Raw genomic sequence first — 19,436 nt, 5'->3', positions numbered from 1 at the left:
CTTTCTTTGTCACCATGAAGCGTCAAAGTACAGGAATCTCCATTTCTTTCTCTTTTAGCACAAGGCAACTCAAGATCAGCATGAACCCTTTGGAGGAGGGTCGGACTGGGGCAGAAAATAGGCCCGGGCACCAATTTAAAAGTGGTCCCCATTAGCAAATCAGATAGCCAAAAAAGTGGCCCACATTTGCACACCAGGGCAGTTTTAAACTTGTAAAGACATGTTGTACAAGTGCTTTGCAAGGTATAGGTGACTGCAACCATTTGTGGTTCCTGGAGGCAATTATTGTGGTAATTTCAGAGAAAGCAATAGTAAAAGCTGGCATACCAGCCCATGAAATAGGGCCACAAACAGCTGCAACACAGCCCATTCACTGATCTGATAGGCGCACAGGCCAGCCTTACCCTGTTTGTTTGTTTTTTAACATAAGACGTTTTTTCCAAATTAAAAAAAAAGCTTTGGAACATAGTTCCAATAGTTCCTGTCCACTTCAACCTCTGCAATCTAAAGCATTCTTAAAATGGCAAAAATACTCATGTTTCTCTAGGTTTGCAACCTCGTTTTGAATTTCTATTTACAGCTTGTACATTTTTGTACTTTTAGAATTTTGATTTCCTAATTGTGATTTTCAAAGAATCACAATTAGGAAATCACAATTCCTAAATTCTGTACATATGACCCTGAGATGTTTGTTTCCTTTGTATCTTAAAATCATCCCCCTTCTTGTAAGGAATGGCATGAATATGCACCAGAAATGGCTATTTCAGCAACTAAGCAGGAACCATGGGAGAGAAAGCTTGTGTCTGCTTCTGTAATGTGAACTAAGTGACGATCTGTATACGCACAAAAAGCAAGAACTGTCAAAAAGTAAAAGGAAGGGAAGAGAGACTCTTTGCTAGGCTAAGCATTGCTACATCTCTTTGCCACTTAGAAACTGTTTATAATAAACGCAATAAGGTGACCAGGGTCCAGGTAATGCCTGGACAGTTTCAGTTTTTCACCATTACATGTCCCAATTTTCTGTGAGAGTCGACTGAACACCAGTGGAGGCGAGTTTTCATGCATTTCAGTGCAGCATTTTGTTTTGGTGGGCGCGGTGAATTAAGTCGTTCCGTGCTCATCAGTCAATGGAAAAAAGTAAACCTACTTATGCGATTGTGGAATGTCCTAGTTTTTAGTGTTCCAAGTTAGGTTACTTTGAAACACATTAATGATTTATTCAGTTATACTACATCAGAAAATTCCCTCACAAGTGTTTTGGACTGGCCTATGCGGCAATCAGGCAGTGCCCGACGGGCTGGTCTGAAGATTCAGTGATGGACTAATGGTCTGAAGGTTCAGTGATGGCTGAGTGGTCTGATCGTTCAGAGATGGCCTAGTGGTCTGAAGGTTCATTGATTGGTTAGTGGTCTGAAGGTTCAGTGATGGGCTAGTGGTCTGAATGTTCAGAAGTGGCTGAGTGGTCTGAAGGTTCAGTGATGGACTAGTGGTCCTAAGGTCCAGTAATGGTTGAGTGGTCTCAGTCATGGCCTAGTGGTCTGAAGGTTCAGTGATGGCTGAGTGGTCTGAAGGTTCAGTGATGGCTGAGTGGTCTGAAGGTTCAGTCATGGCCGAGTGGTCTGAAGGTTCGTTGATAGGCTAGTTGTTTTGCTGTTTGTGGGCCTGTCTTATGGTCTGTTGGGCTAGTTTTTATTGTTGATTTCCCTGATATTAAAACAAACATTGTCTCCAGAAAGCTTGAATCCATGCTGTCCAGTACTTTAAATGTGCGGGTACTGTCTGGTACCGAGAACCTGCACTTCTTGAATTTGGAAGGGAGAGTACCTACACTTTAAGCACTACTACAATATATTTAATAAGAGAGTACCGGTACTCCTCAAGAGCAAACAGGTACTCCAAAAAGTGAGTACCTACACTTCTTTATTTTCATTTAAAGCACTGATGCGGTCTTCCAAACCTTGCGAGACACTTGTGTTTACAAGTTCAAAACTGCCCCACTTTACAAGACGGGCTCTTTTTAGCTTCATAACTCACTAATAGAGGCCACTTTTATTTTGGTGCCCGGGTCAGTTTTCAGTCGCAGTCCCTTGATGAGCGACATTCCTAATTTCCAAGACCAATTTATATGCGTTTTGTGTGTTTGTGTTTCTTCTTTCAAAAATCATTCGTCCTAATCCTTTTCAGTGAGGAACTGAATCATTTACCGGTTTTTATCCTAATCCAAAATGTCGCTCTTTTAACATCCTAAAAAGCGGGAAGGGACTGTAATGCAGGAGCTAAGAGCTCAGTTTGTGTAAGGTAAGTGTGCAGAAGTTGCATCTCTGCACACAAATTCTAGATCTTGCTTCACACAGTGAAGTCCGGGGGATTTTTTCACGCACAGGCGCCACTCATCACCCTGCACCCCCACCAGGTCCGCAGTCTTTGGGGGGCGTCTGGGGGTGAGGAAGCTGGTGTGCACAGAGGAGGGCCGAGTGGAAACACTGGGAACATTCACGGCATTGTAAATCTGAGGATGTTCAAATACACGTGAAACGCCTTTCCCGCAATAATCTTGATATTCAGACTTACATCGAAGTGTTCTCGGCTTGAGGGGTCCGGCAAGGAGGGGAAAGTGCATGCGGGAACCTCATTAATGCGGGACGGAGAATATCAACGGGACACAATGTCCTTACAACAATATTGAGGGACAAAATATCGAAAGGTGTATTTTCTATACACAACTGTGTAGCTCGGTGATATATATTTTCAAGGTAAGTAGATGTGGAGTTCAGAATAGTAAGCCCTTTCCCCCTCCTCTGTTCACTTACCTTTCGATATTTTGTCCCTTGTTATTGTTGCAACAATATTCTGTGATGTCGACATTCAGAATTTTATATTCCTAGTCACAATCATGCAGGAGGACTAAGGGATCAGGGGTCATGACTTGGAAATTATTTTCAGTATGAAGAATACATTTTAAAAAACCTGAAAGTTTCCCGTACCCTAACTTTTCGCTTACATACCTTTAGACCTACGAGGTTTAAATCGGGAAGATAACTATGAAATGCTTTGTCCTGAGAGATGATTGTAGGCTATAATAAAAATTAGCTAAAAGTTAGAAAAGCTTCTTTGTGGACGCGTGTCTTTCCCCTCAAGAATATCTTACTCTTCGAACAATCAGGCCCATATTTCTTAGGAGAGTAAACTGAACATGTGTGTTGTAAACTCAGATTTCTCTTTTGACTACATTATGCGATTCTAGGCAAATCGCCTCACATCTTAGTCTCAGTTAACTTATCTGCCAAAATTAGTAGCGCTTGAAAACCTCCCAGTTTCCAGTAGTGCTCACCATTAAATACTTTAAAGCTCTATAAACAGTTTTACCTTGTGGCATAATACACACTATAAAGGTATTTTTTATTGAGACTGGTCTCAGCTTCCCTGAAACATGTTTTGTTTACTTTGGAAGCTATTCAGCCCTTCCTGTATTGTTCTACCAACTCCTAAATTGTTATAGCGAGAGGCATTGAGACTGTACATCTTCCACATTTCTTTCTTGAAATGCTCTCCATTTTCATGCGCCTGAAGACAATTTAGCTCATGATGAAAGCGCTATCCAATTACTAAACTGAGATGTACAAATATGCTTTTCAAGGTGTTTGCAATCACCCAAGCCTTAAAAGTACCACTGATTTAGTTGTCCTTTTCCTTTCGAAATGGCCTCTTCGATTACAATGAGAGTACGAGGCATTTGTAGCTAATGCAACACATCTTCTTCTTAGGGATACCACCTTAGGTTACAGGGTGATGGGCCAACATTTTACAGAAATAGACAGCAGTAGGAATAGACATTCCTTTGTGGTGTCTGATGTGAAGGTTGGTGGACGATACAGAACAATTAGGTTTTATACTAGGAGGAGATGTTTTTCCAACAGCTGAATTTTACATTTTTGGTAGAAAAAGAGATCTTCTGGCAAGACTGAAACATAGTGGAGAGTGGTCCGGCATGAGAGATTTGAGAACAGGTTCTCACTTTTGTTGAAGGCTTGCGATTCCAAGCAGATGGCACCTTTGATCATTGTGAGTCTATCAGTGGTGAGTGGTTTGATCATTATGAGGCCACCAGAGGTGAGTGGTTTGGTCCTTATAAGGCCACCAGAGGTGGTGGTTTTATCGTTATGAGGCCACCAGAGGTGGTGGTTTGATCATTATGAGGCCACCATAGTTAAGTGGTTAATCATTCTGAGGCCACCAGAGGTGGTGGTTTGATAATTATGAGGCCACCAGAGGTGAGTGGTTTGATCAGTATTAGATCACCAGAGGTGAGTAGTTAGGTTCTTATGAAGTTACCAGCTGTGAGTGGTTTGGCCCTTATAATGCCACCAGAGGTGATTGGTTTGGTTCTTTTGAGGCTACCTGGTGCGAGTGGTTTGATCATTATGAGGCCACTAGAGGTGAGTGGTTTTGTCCTTACGAAGTTACCAGCTGTGAGTGGTTTGTTCTTTATAAGGCCATCAGAGGTGATTGTTTTGGTTCTTTTCAGGCTACCAGAAGTGAGTGGTTTGATCATTACAAGGCCACCGGAGGTGGTGGTTTGATCATTATGAGGCCACCAGAGGTGAATGGTTTGATCAGTATTAGACAACCAGAAGTGAATGGTTTGATCATTATGAGGCCACCACAGGTGGTGGTTTGATCATTATGAGGCAGCTAGAGGTGAGTGGTTTGATCAGTATTAGACCACCAGAGGTGAGTGGTTTGGTGCTTATGAAGTTACCAGCTGTGAGTGGTTTGGTCCTTATAAGGCCATCAGATGTAAGTGGTTTGGTTCTTTTGAAGTTACCAGAGTTGAGTTGTTTGATCATTACAAGGCCACTGGAGGTGGTGGTTTGATCACTGTGAGTCCACCAGAGGAGAATGGTTTGATCAGTATTAACAACCAGAGATGAATGGTTTGGTCCTTTTGAAGTTACCAGCGGTGAGTGGTTTGCCCAGAATGCAAGCCTATTGTTTTAGCGCTTAGGCCTGGTGCAGAAGCATGCACATTGGAAAGAATGGTTTCCAATATGAAGAGTCAGTGCTTTAGAACCAGTGTCAGAGTGTTGGAGTGTAATCTTCCGAAGGCAGTACTGTGGCAGTGTGGGGCTGGGTTTGAGGGGTCTGGAGCCCTTTTTTGAGCCTATCAAGTAGACCACATTCACAGCTTAGTGAGTTGAAGGCTATTCCCCAATATACATCATTGTACTGTAACGGTATTTCTATAGCCCTTTTCTACCCATTGTGTTGTCAGAAGTCGATAATGAGGAGCTTGTCAATGTTGTCATGAAAGTTAAGACGGTAACTTGCAGGGATTCTACCTTAATTACTTGGATACAGAAGTACTACATTCATACACCGCTCAAGGAGATGATGCGATGTTTGGGGAAATAAGGATGAATCCCATCTCATCAGGTGTACTTTTGAGATAGTATCAAGGTGTACAAATTTCAATAGTGACTTAGCAATTGACTCAGTGTTTTTTATTTGTACTCAACCACCACGTAGTTATGTAAATTTAAAACAAGCATTTTCAAAGCCAGTACGTATGGCATTGATGTGCTAGTGCAATCGTTAATTTTGTTTTAGATTTTTATTGCAGGCATGTGCCACAAAAAAAAAAAAAAAAGAAAAGGAAACAGCCCATCACTTAAAAGTGGCCACCATATGCATGCAATGAAAATATTAAATTTAAATAAAATCACTGATGTGGTGGTGACAGCACTAGTGATGTTCAAAACAAACAAGCTTACATCTCCCTTTTGCACTCCAGCCTCTCTCTACCTCACCTACTCAGCTGATCCCTACTTTCTGACTTCTTTCTTGTCTTCTACAAAACTGTTCTGCTGCCACCATACTGCAGAAGCCAGGCCTGACCGGAACCACAAACGCACGGAAATGCAGATCTGTAGTATGCCCTTCACTAACAGCGACCATTAGCGTTTCTGTAGCTCCTTCGGCTCTGCCCACTAAGACCATCGGTCCTCCACCATTATCGTTCTCAACTTCTCTTGCTCTTGGCAGGTAAACCAAACCATAGTATTGGCAACGTACCAGACTTGGGCATCAGTGATGCTGCACTCTCAGTGTTCTTCTGCGTTGCTACTGGCCAAGCATAAGTGAAGTTCTTGTACTTGTCGAGCTCTTGTCGTCTCTCACTCACAATGGTCATCTCTCCTCTTTGGCTGCTACACATTCCCTTTATGAGACAGTTTGTCCATATTTTGATCCTTGTGCCACACCTCCACTCATTCCTTCTCCTCCCACGTCCTCTTCCCTTTCTTTTTGTACTAGTAATATTGCTAGGATTCTTAATGCTGGCACATCATCCCATTTAAGGTTTGTTGTCAACTGTGTCCTCTATCAACTGTGTTGTGGTGCTTTAGGTTTTGCCCAACTCCTGTGTGACCGTCATGGCACTACCATCTGCTATAAATGTATTATGCCAATAATTTCTTGTTGGTTTATCGAGACATGGGCAGGAGTTTGTACAAAAGGATCAGAACACGGCAGGTCGATTTTTCTCTGGTCTTCTAAGACATTGATCTGTTACATCCATATCAGGCTCATCAGTGAACTGTTTGGCCACGAGCCAAGCTCACAAGACTCCGTGAGGCCTTTGTCCTTCTGCCCTTGTACTAATGTGTGTGTGAACCATCAGACCTTGGGGTCTGGTGCTAGTTCCTATTTTCCTGAATAAGCAGGGGGTAAGAGCCAGAAGCAGGGATGTTCCTGATCGTTTATGAATCAGCACAAAACCTAGCACCGCTGGAATGGGCGGTGACAGAATTTGGTATCCTGGACCCTCAAACGCTGGCACCGTCTCTCCCCCTTCGTTCAGAACTCTGATAAGAGCCTATTTCTAATGTTAGTTGCTTTCTGCCACTGTTCTACCATTAGCAGTGTAATGACCCACCATCAGATGTATTCGTTCCACATATACACTATATACATTACACTACATACATTCTTAAAATACAGAATAATGACAATTGTCTCATTTCACAAGGCTTACTATGTGGCTTTGAAGCTGCTGTTCTTTAGTTCATTCTAATAATTGATTAAAAGCAAAGAAAACAATTGTTCGCATTGTGTCTCCCATTTAACATTGACCCTGCAGGGTGGTGACTATGAACACTGTTCAGTGACATTGTGGAATCATTATCCAAGAAACCATGTAATGTTGACCTAAACAACTGAGATATGGTTTCTGTTAGATCAGCCAAGGTGGGAATTCCATCAGACCATTTACAGATGTTTTGTACTGTATCAAGTAGTAGCACATGGGTTATCAGACATTGTACTTTATGACCTAATGTGCGAGGCCTACTCTTCAGACGTCTAAGGGCCTTATTACGAGTCTGGCGGTCAACAGACTGCCAGACTCACAGTGGCAGTCGGACCTCTGCGGTTTTGGAGGGCCGACTGCCACATTACGAAGTTGGCGGGCAGACCCACCAACCTACCCACGTCTCTGCCAGGATCTCCGATCCCGACAGGATGACGGTGGTGCAAGTTGTAATCAGCCAGGACGGCTCTGAACTCAGCGCCACCCTGCTGATTACAACCTTGTTCCCTGCCTGTTTTTTCAGTGAAGGGGGCCACAGGGGGCCCCTGCACTGTCTATGGCATGGGCAGTGCAGCCCTCCCCCTGCTCAGCACCCTTGAAATGCGCACTGGTGCACTCTGTGTGCTGCACCATTTCGGTCGGTGTTTCATGCCTTAAAACCTGGTCCTGTAGGATTGTTCCTACATTTGGATACATTTTTTTATATTTCAGGATCTCGCACATAATCCTCAGAGCACTCCCAGAAATCTACGACACTCATTGATTTCCCAGTTTACGCCCACGGGTACACTTTTAAATATGACGAAAATATGCATTAGCACATGTACCATTCTTGATCCATGGGAAATTAGTTTTCTCCAAAATGAAACCCATTCCTCTACACACCAATCAAAATTGGGGCGGTCCGCTCTCGTTTCTCACCTTGTTTGCAGATATTTCAAGACGGGCAAAATACCTGCAACAGTTACCTGTTGTGTCAGAATCATTAGAGTTTGATGGTCTCCACCTGTAATCACAGGGGTGCGTACACAATAAGCCCCAAAGTCATCCCTGAACTTCCTCATACAACAACTATGCTTCAGAAACACTGCTTTTGTTAAAAATAATTTTAAAATGTAAAATACCACTTGTCTATTTTCTGTGAAACGGGATTATGATTTTGAATTCAAAAACTTATTTTTGTGTAACTGAGCAAAATATTTTGAGAATCAGTCCTCGAATGCCCTGGGCAAAATAAAGGCAAATATTACTGGTTACATTAAAATCCTGACTGGAGCTATTAGACAACAAGAAACATTTCCAAGCTGCCATTGGAATCGACTTGAATTTGCCCATCAGCAGTTCATGAAGTGCTCAAATCCCCATATCGCACCAATGGCTCCAGTAGAAACCACTTGTAACTGGACAACTGTAACTTCCCCTGGTATTGATCCATTTGCTCTGACACATAACATTAACTTTTTCTTAGCAAACCTGGGACTGCCCCCCGTCAGCCTGATAGCTTGAAGGTTTGTTTTGCAGAAAAGAATTTTGCTTAAGTGGGTTCACATGTGATGATTCAGGGAAGGGCTGTTGCATTCATTTACATAGCTGCCAGCGCGTGTGAGATGCAATATGCGACACCCATCTCTAGACAGTCCTTTTCCATGAGGTACATTTCAATTTCGAGAATCACAATTCGCGATGTTGCATGCACTTTTAATTGGGTCTGCCTAGCCCCTTATTCTGCTTAAGTAGGAAAAGTTTGCAAGCTGTGCATACGTTATGGATACTAACTGCATTTAACCTGCATTGACGCTATCTCGGTCTTGTGAAGGGAGTGGGGGGAGCGCAGGGTTTTGGATAGGAACAGTGAAATAATGTGGGCGCGTTTGTCGTTGGCGCGATGACCGCTCATTCCTGGGCCGGGCACGTTGGGATAGTGTTCCGCAGCGTGTGCTGCGTGAGGAGAGCCAGGCTGTTCATCCTCCCGCCGCACGTCTGGCAGAGGAGGGAGGGCGAGAGGCTCCGGCTGCCCAGACTCCGCGCCGGGTTTTGCCGCCCGCCCTCTCGCGCAGGCTGGAGCCCTGGGTTTTTGGTGGGGAGGAAGCGACGGGCTCTCTCAGTTGTAGGATGATGCAGCCGCATCGGAGCCTGTGCTGGGACTGAAGGAAGGACGGGAAGGGAGTGAGGGCAGAGGAGGAGGGCCCAGGAGGATGAAACATCCCAAGTTTGAGTGGGGGAGATCCCGCAGCTGGTCCGGTGTGCGAGCCGGGGAGCAGCAGCGGTGTAGGAGGCAGGAGGTGTGCCCGTCCCCGGCCCAGCTGATGCACGGCTTGTCCCAGTGAGGCGGACCCCGCTCGTGGGGACGTGGAGGGGGCGCAGTAGCCTGCCCTCAGGGGGGCGGGAGACCCTGTGAAAGTTTGTGTGACTGTCATGCAGCCGGGCCGCTGAGGCAGAGCTTTCCTCACACAGTGTCTGGTGTAAACAGCATGAGGGATCCCTCATGTTTGTGCACTGCTCCTCCGAGGATGGCTGGGTACGGCAGGATGGACCCTCTGCAGCTTGCTGTTAGCCCCGTCAAACGCCTGAGGACTGAGTACCCTTTTCCATATCTCTTCGCAGAGGAGGCCTACCAGAAGCTGGCCAACGAGACCCTGGAGGAGCTGGACTGGTGCCTGGACCAGCTGGAGACCCTACAGACCAGGCACTCCGTCAGTGAGATGGCCTCCAACAAGGTAGGACCAGGACTTTATCCGTTTACCTCCTTCCTGTGTTGCCACAGGGTATGTTATGCACAGACAGCAGGGTGTACATGGGGCTGCACTGTACATATACAGCCTTCACAAACACTGCACCAATAACAGAGCAACTACAGTTCACAGTACATGCACCGATCACATTTTTAATGCAAATCACACAAGGCATACTAATCACACACTTCATGCTATGCACAGAACATGCTACACACACAGTCCATGCCACAGGCATTGGAGTTGAAACAAGAAAATAAATTCAGTATTCGCTCGGCCTATGTCATTGCAGCACAGGGCAGTAAATGGGCACAAAGTATACGCAGTGGGCCTGCATACAGCTTTGTGTTTCTCACGCAGGGCATGACAGTCATACAGGCCATACACATGACAAAAGTCATACTATTCACGCCACGTAATAATCTAAATACACCACTGACTGGTCATGCCATGCATAGACCTGACGATCAAATTTCATTTGGTGGTCATACTATATATATATATATATACATATATTCTGATTACAAGTTCCATACTGATCATGTTATACATTATGATGATGCAGTACATGTTAATCATATGACAAAACGCCAGCAGCAGGGCTCATATTACTAATTATACACACCTTTATTACACACTGAATGTTAATAACACAGGACATGGTCATCAGAGAGGCCTGCAAATCACAAGACACAAGCTATCCACAAAACATACATTAATCACGCCACACATGCCCCTCACACACTTTATGCTAATCACAGTATGTGTTGTTGTTACACAGGTCATGACATGCTGTTCATAAAGAAAATGTTAATCTGCATATGGTAACCACACAGAACATGCCACCAAATGTGCATACACTAGTCGCACCATGCATGCTATGATTGCACATAATATAGTAATTAAAATAATTCATATGTTTGTGACGTGCACACATTGATCATGCACTCCTTGCTCAACACAGAAAACATGGCAATTTCCCAACTGATCAATTTATTGCTAGTCAGGTTTGATATTAAAATGCAAATGCATGCCATACATGTAGTGACTAGCTGCTTCATTTGATCACAGAACATGCTTCGACGACTTGCCATATACTTATCACACACTTTACATAGAACATGCTCCATATTGAACATCTTAAGCACACATGGTAAATACACCGATAAGATTCATCTCAATCAGAAATCACACACTAATCAGATTACATGCTAGGATAATTTTGGGCATATGATCCTATTGTTCATCCTTTTGTCTGAGAACCTGCTCCTCACAGTTAAGCAATATCCCCATTGTGCCTGCACTGATCACATACCTGATGCTGATTGCACCTTACATAGGTGGCTTCTCAGATGTATGTGCAAATCATTTGCTTCTCAGATATCACAGTGCATGCTAGACAAATGCATGCATCCACTGCAGGTGCTCATCAGAGAAGACCTGCGAACATCATATTCTACATATACTAACTGCCTGCTAAGTTCTAATGACAAAACATGCTAATCACACAGGGCCTGCTAAATAAAGGGTGTAAGAGCTAAGCATATCACACATGTCTACTCAGTAGGTCTTGCAAATCTCAGAGGGCATGATTACTGTAGTGCATGTAAAGCTAACACCGTATAGGCTTTGAAGGAATTGATACTGCGGAATATGGCACAGTGAACATACATTCCATGTTTGATTGAGTAGTATAAGCGGCTCACACCCATTTCATGCTTTGATCACACAGTTAATGCTCCAGTCTCACATTATAGACCCAGGCCATGCAACAGGTTATTCGAACACATGTTCTGCTGCGTAGTCGATGCCTTATTTGCAAACTAGTGCTCATGACAGTAGCATGTGAATGGCATGGTCACTCACTACCCATGCATCGGTCGCAATTATCTTTCAAATAACCTCACAGCACTTTCGACACAATCCTTTTCGAACTTATTCATGTGTTGCGTCTGGCACTATGTTTATCAAAGTCTGCATCGTTTTGAAATGCTCCATTGCTGGTCACTAGCACTGCTGGTGTGTGTGGTTGTGATTCCTCTGCTTGCGTGAGGCAGGGGGACGCCACAGACTGTGAGTCATTGATGGACTGTAGGTGACGAGTACAAATTTCTAAATGTGCACATATGCTTTTGGGTATTCTGCTTGCACTGTCGCATGTGTGGCCCTGGCACCTCTCCAGCCCATGTTTGAATAGATCAAAATGCTCGAACCATGACGTGAAATGCCCTTACCCCGCGGAGCGTAGTATTTGTGTTGTATATGTTTGTCCTTTGGAAGGAAGAAACTGCTGCATGGCACGCTGGTGGAAGGCCGGCAGTTTGTTTTGTGATTTTTGGGAAGCAGAGTAGCTGGGAGATGATTGGTAGTCCAGTCACGACGAATGTCGCTCTGACGCCACGAGACCGTCTTCCCGAGCGCGAGGCAATGGCTGCCTCGTTACTGCGGCTTGTTGCGAGGAGAGCGCGTGCTGTAAGGAAGCCTCGCGCCAGGCCGGTTGTAGCGCGAGGCTGGAGGACTCAGTGACGTGGGGGCCGGTGTCGAGGCACAGGCTCCCCGCGCTGATGTGGCCCGAGGCCAGGCCCTTGGCCACATGGTACATGCACATAGGGGCGGCAGGTGCCGTTACGGCCCGTGGCATGCTTCCAGGGGTCTGCGCGCCCTGCGCCCGGGGTGGCGCACAGCAGGCCTCGTTCACCAGCACGAGACACTCATTCGTAAGCTTGAGAACAGCGAACATTGACCTCAGATGTAGCCCAACAAGGTGGGCCGCTGCAATGATTCTGTTAGAGGAATGACAGTAGTAAGGTGTACGTTCAGTGTTCAGAATGTTATTGGTCAGTGTCGGTAGGAGTGAAATGATGTATAGCTATTAACACATGTAACCTCAGTGGTACCCAGTTTCATTTAACTATTGCTACATCTCACCTTGTTGGTCAGTGATGTCATTAGATCGTGATCATTGCAACTGCGTAGGTTTCAGTCTTCTACATGATGGTCTCATTCGGTACGTCTATACAGTACTGAGCTATTGAGCTGCCTCACTAACCGTAGGACCTGGGTACGCGGTCAGTCATGTCTGAGGCATAGAGGTGACAGGTCTCCGCGTCCCAAACCGTCGTGGTGCTCATGAGCGACATGCAACAACAGGTGGGCTCAGGGAGCATGGCGCCTCCCCTTATTTTAGACTGTTTCATTTTCATCTGGTGTGAAGGTGTATAATAAATAATTTAGGGAAGGAGATGTTGTGGAAATGCCTTGCCTGTAAGACTGATCAATACATTAACAGAATCTTTAGCTGTTATTATTCTGTTTAGTAATGCCTGAGATCACCAGTTTTGTACAGCAATGTGCATATGTAATCTCACCAGTGTAACCAGTAGTACACATTCCACTGTAAGAGTTTGCATTCAAAGAAGAAGGCAGTGTTCAAAGGCGGGAACATGGTTCCACACATAAATTAAATAAAAAAAAAACTAGCAGAAAGAGTGAACAAAAGAGAATGGAAAATGTGCTAAGGCAGACCTGCACGAATGTTTAGTGAATTAAGCTTTGGCTCCTGGTATCTTTGTCTGTACCCAGAAAGGGCCTATTCTACTGTTCATCCTTCTGTTGTCAGTACATTAAATATTATCAGCTCAGATAACAGCCGGAACAGTGGCACGGAATTTCTGCTCCATAGTTACATTAACTTTTATGTACGAGCCATACAGTGGACACACATGCACGCTATATGCAGACTTATGGCTAGCAATATTCTGTTGTACAGCATGTAGCTGTGCTACATGTTGTACAGCAGAAAATTATTTCTGTTTTAAATCAATTTTAAGACATTCAAAGATTCGTTGCTTCAAAGGCTTTGCAGCTTGCAAGACACTGGTTTTCACAAACTCATTTCAAGTACTTGTTCGCTTATAATCATGTGCTGGCCGAATCATCTCATGCCAGTTCCTACAGACTACAAGACCATTATGTGAAACATGTCAAAAACCGAGTGATCAGGGTCTGCCAGTTCTGAAAAATAACACTATGACAATACTGTTTGCACGTACAAGATGTACCAAAGGTTGGTCCATTGCCACTCAACAGCGATACTTACACACAGAATCCTTGAATTACAATTGCATCTATTGGAGGTCCCACTTGTTACCTTGAAAAAGTAGGTAGGACCTGCTTTAAAACACACTGTTCTGATTTTCTGATTAAGTTCTACGGTATTTTCCGAATTATTAAGTGACCTCACACAATCTGTGCAAGATCAACTTGTACAATAAGATGTTTTATAAGAACATTAACTTTATACTGCGGAATAATGCATGTTAATTACGTATGTAAATGAGGCTAGAAGTCATGTGTAAATCAGAGTTGGCTTAGGAACCATTGAGTAATTAATAAGATACCCCGTTGAATTAATTGTTTTTTGAAGTAAATGTGCTGGTGATGGGTTAGGTAAATTTCACTTGAAAAAAGAGAGGAGGGGATTTGATTTTGAGGAGTAGGGTTAATTTCACTCTTGAGTGCAGATGAGGCGTGAATACCAGTTGGGTAAGTGAGGAAAGGGTGTCAACGAAGATAAAAAGTGATTGCGCTTAACTTGTGCTAGTACTAGCCAGGGTTGGACACTGACACTAATTTCTGGAGACAGAAAATTGTTTGTCTTCATCAAAGTTACACCCACAGCAAGAGGAAGGCACAATAGAGTGAAAGAGAAAGGTAGGAAAATACAAGAAGAGTATAAAGAGACAAGCTTTGCAGTGGGTGGAGGAAAGATGCATTATATGACTTCGCTTCGTACGTCCCACAGCCCAAAATCACATGCTTTAAATGTGTTGTTTTCAAACCCAAGCTCTTTCGTTTTTAACAATGTGATTGTGACATGTGTAGCGTTTTGTAGCAGTTCCCTCTTGTGAAGACTCTGTACTCTTGCTGGAAAAATGGGACTCTCCTACCCCACATTCTAGACCACTTCCGGTTAGATGACCAGTTAATGTCCTTCCATGGGAACCTGAAACCCAGTCTGCTCTACTGAGTAGGAGGTGATTTCTAATCCCAAGTATCAAGCATAGGTTTTCCTTGAGACTAACGCGCTATCTAAAAATACCTTGATTGATTGATTAATAGACATGTGCAGAATTCCTTTTCAATATTCTCTTTTGTAATTCGTAAGAAAAGTTTATAAAGGCAAAAACACCATAATAAATGTTATAAAATATCATATATTGATTTATTAATTCCTGCTGCAAAGCACAAAGCAGTCCCGGAGGGTGACAAAGCTTTACACATTACATACCATCTGGGCTATTGGTTACAAATGAAACACAAAACCACCAATTGTCAAAAATAAAATCCCCCAAAATTATAACTGAAAGATTGAGTGTAGATAGGGATACGAAGAAACAAGGGGGAACATGGCAATTGTAAATTTAAAGCAAATTATACACGTATAATGACAGTAGCAATTGAGGTAAGTTCTTGGCTAAGTACAAGACCGGCCTACATTTGGAACCTTGGAGGTGGAAGGTGTAGCTGGAGCAGTAGCTATTTCAGCTCCCTTCGGAAGGAGAAGTATCCTGTGTGTGTCCAGTTGCTGGAGGAAGTAAGATTCACACTTCGGGTGCTCCCCGTGAATGAGTGCTTAGGCCTATGTTGAGGTAGCCATTATCGGATGTGATAATTATTGCATCTGATAAAAACAACACTAAGGGGGTCGGTATTTATCACTTATCACGTGTTTTGGGGTAATAAAATGTGATTTTTGGTGCTTACTCCACCACATTGCATCTGTTCCTGTAAACACTGGGCATCCCTCAGCCTCATCCCTGATAAGTATCCGCAGGTGTGACCTGGCGATATTTATCACAAAACACATCATTTCAGAATGTGCGTTTAGCAGGAGTTGTAGCACTTATAATGAGGCCCTTACTGATTTAATTGTCCTGAATTGTAGTATTTCAAGAAGAAGGGTGTCAGTAGTACTGAGTTGTTGTTTGCCTCAAGAGATGACCAGTTTTTGTGCCAATTATTTTGGGGTTCCAGACTGGAACGCTTTGTGAGTTTAAAAGGCAAATTTACAGAACCACCCTGTCTCAATGTGGAGCTATTTTAGTGTTATCACAGCTGGGGAGATGTGATCATACTTTGTTACTCCATTACCAGCCTTACGTTCCCTTGTAGTGCTGCTTTCAGAGGTGCTGGGTGTAATTTTGGAAGACTTATGCATAATTAATTAGTCAAAAATAAAGATTAAAGCACTGTCTGAATATGTATTCTAACAGGTCGATACATTCTTTTCGCGTTCTACCTCCACGTTGTTGTCTTAGATCTTAGACTAATATAGTAGCACGTGGAGCTTAAGCTGTCCAGAGTTTGCAGAATGCGGCTGCAAGAGTCCTTCCTCGACTTTGTTCTCTGTGTGGCTTCTATAGTAGACCGGTTTTGTACACAATGGCTTAGGTAGATGTTTACTGATTGGGATGCATTTCTTCATGTGGCTCCCAGTTGTGGAGTGTGCTCGGGTGAAAAGCTTATGTGTTGTTCATTTGAGTCTTTTATATCAGTGTTCCATCTTTTCTCGGGAGAAAAACTTTGAAAGACCTACTAAAACCTCTTGAATGTTTTGCCACTAAATGCCTTTTTTTGCCACCTTGTAATTAGTAGTCGATCAGTCGATGTTCAGTGGGCTCTGTTTTGCAACTTCATCCCCCTCCAATTTAAAATGAAAGACCCCGAATTTAAATTCTGAAGGAAACTAAAAACCTGTGTTTCTAGACCCTGGTTATCAGAGTCCTATGCTCTTTTATTCTTCTCTCACAGTGCAATGCTTCCTAAAGCCCTTTTAGGATAACAGCGCACTTTAAAAGTAATTACTAACACAATCTAGCCAGGAAGATGGAATCAAGTGAAATTGATGGGCAGAAGGATGAAGTTCAATTCGGCAAATGTCTCATCTATTGTCCCTCTCAGCCCGTTTTTGACTTCTGTTATTTTCCTCCTTAAATCTGCATACAATGACTACACGTACTCAGTCCTTATTGGTGCATGATATAATCTCGTGTGCACCTAAAAATCGGGCCAATCTCTTATTGTTTTCTGTCACATAATTTAAATCTCTAAGGTGTGTAGTAGATCACCCTGACCCTCAAAAGACAGTCATCAGACATCAAACCCAAATGGCATTTATCGGGCCAGTCCAACTCAGGAGGGCAGCGAGGGACACACTCCTGTGTCTGAACATGTCCACAAACACTATACAACCAAGATCATTTCTTCTGCTCAGGGTTTGAATGCACAGAAAATAGCTATAATTTCTGCACAGGGTCTCCAGTATTACAGAACACCTTTGCCAGAGACTGGCTATCCAGCAACTGAAATGCATCTGTTAGCTCTGGGACAAAATTATTTTCATCCTGAAATAACTTTACTTTATGTGACATTGCCACTGCACAAAGAGTTTTAATGTAGATTGAGTCTCTCTTGTTTGTGCCTCTCCGCAAGTGAAGATTGCCACTACCCATGATCTTCCAGTTGCCCGGGCTAAGCATTGGAGTGTATGTTTGCTCTTGTGCTAAATAATGTAAATCTCATTTGCACTCACTCATCCAACGTGATGTATGTCATCGTCTGGAGAGAAGATCTGGCGATCGTCGCTGAATACTCAGGAGTTGTTTTACCTCGTCTTTCATTTACCTAATGCCAGAAAAATAAACATACACACATTATACATTTTAGTGACGCATGGATTGCATGACTCTGTAATTATATCTCATTTACGCTTTGCTGTTAACGATCTATTAGGGCATAAGTGCAGACTTTATTTAAACAAGACGTAGAACCACGTCAAACGTTTTTTTAAATGAGACATATAATGATAGCTTGCTTTGGCTGGACAGGTGCCAATCACTCCTAAAACAGACATGCACTGCAAAAGTGCGACAGCCCTTGCATTCCAGCAATCGCTTCATTCGTAGTCTGCGACCTTAGTACACCATCTAGCGAGAATAGGTCAAGTCATATTTGATGATTTGCGGATAAACGTCCACTGTGAGACCCTGAACTGAATTCTGTTGGCAAACTTATAAATGAATTAACAATTTAAGTAAATTCACTAGAACAGTGAATTACCTGCGTGCCATTTAAATATATTAATATGCCAACCTAAACATTTCTGTTCTCACAAAGAACTCCTTTTCTAAGTTAAACTCACTTCATTCTCCCAAAATGTCCTTTCAGACAACTACAGTCCTTTAAAAGCACAAGAATGTATTTGCAGATACTGAACTTCTAGGAGTCACAGAAATGTATCAGCATTGTACTCGGTTGTTCACTTTTGGTAATTGAGGTTGAAGCACTTCACTGTGTCCTCTTCACATTGTAGTTCTCTTCAGTGCAAGATTTCCTTTTTCTAGCTCGGTTCCCCAAAATGTTGAATCCATAAACCTTAAATCATCTTCACATACAGACACTAAATCCTAATTTGTTGAATCACGACTTCCAGATGCTGATCAAGTCACTCAGGTGTCTATCAAGGTGGTAGATATTCCACAATAATAAGCATAACCAAGAGGCAGCAAATGCGGAGGGAAAAAGTACGAGACAAGGGTAGTGCAAATGTTTTACAAGCTCTCACAAATTAGAAATATGTTGGAACTCTCAAAATAGTTGAACATTTGTAAATATACACCAAAACTGTTGGTGGGGAGTATGTTTATAGTTTGTTACAGGGAATATTATGTCCCCTAAAATTTTAAGGAATGGGAGACGTTTCACTCCAGCCAAAAGTATTTCCATGTGCTGAAAAATGCCTGCTAAGGTGTCCACTGAGGGAAAATCTGCCAGGCGTGGATAAATGACAAAATATCTAGAAGCCTATACCATCTTAGTTTTCCTGGAGAAAAGGATTTTCTTTTCCCAATAGTCAAACGTACATCTAGACAGAAGTAAACATAACTCTTCTCTCTACGGTTTATGCCATTCATTATGATTTAAAACATAAATAACAGGCTAATTTTTTTATTTTTTTATTCGTTGGGTGTAATACCACCTCTGTGTATGCGTGTCTGAGTAAACCAAGAGCCCAATGTAACCATGGAGCATTGGAGCACTTTCAATGACAAATGTAGAGGCCAGGTAAATACAAAGAGACTAGAGATGCCATTTTCTATGCCAGAGGATTGCACGAGCCATGGAGGACCTCAAGTAGAGCTATCTTGAAAATGAGAGCAGTCACTTCTCCTCTCTGAAGTTTCCACCTAATTCACACCATCCCCAACATGTGCTATTTTGAAATAAATGAAGATGAGCCTTTGGCATCCTAGGCCCAACAAAAACAAGCAACCATGTACTTGAAAGTTTCAAAAAATAAAATGGACAGGTAGCAGGAAAAAATCGATAACTTGTTCCTCTACTTGGCATTAACACAGCTTCAACCCCCTTGAAAGGTACCAGCAAATGCGTTGTTAGCAATTGACTAACAGGAGCAGAGCTTAGAAGTCATCTTTTGCTTTCATCATTGAAAGCGCAATGTGTGGACTTAGCTGTGTTCATTGGTGTCCCTGCTTGTCCTTTTTGATCAGCCAGGTCCCGCATTAGCATTGAAGCGAACTGGTCGTTTGATGTGC

The 19,436-nt window shown here is 43.1% G+C and overlaps 1 protein-coding gene across 3 annotated transcripts in view; it reads left to right on the top strand.

The window, feature by feature from the left end:
- Nucleotides 1-19,436, top strand: part of LOC138284067 (3',5'-cyclic-AMP phosphodiesterase 4D) — a 1,206,532-nt gene that overhangs the window by 1,062,590 nt on the left and 124,506 nt on the right. For all 3 annotated transcript variants that reach the window (XM_069222486.1, XM_069222477.1, XM_069222495.1), the window contains one exon: nucleotides 9,692-9,804. In XM_069222486.1, the coding sequence (XP_069078587.1) occupies nucleotides 9,692-9,804 (113 nt within the window). The remainder of the gene's footprint in view (nucleotides 1-9,691; nucleotides 9,805-19,436) is intronic.

The sequence above is a fragment of the Pleurodeles waltl genome, chromosome 1_1 (genome assembly GCF_031143425.1).
Source record: "Pleurodeles waltl isolate 20211129_DDA chromosome 1_1, aPleWal1.hap1.20221129, whole genome shotgun sequence".
Taxonomy (NCBI): domain Eukaryota; kingdom Metazoa; phylum Chordata; class Amphibia; order Caudata; family Salamandridae; genus Pleurodeles; species Pleurodeles waltl.
Note: the sequence above shows the minus strand (reverse complement) of the source record. Positions and strands in the feature narration are given on the sequence as shown.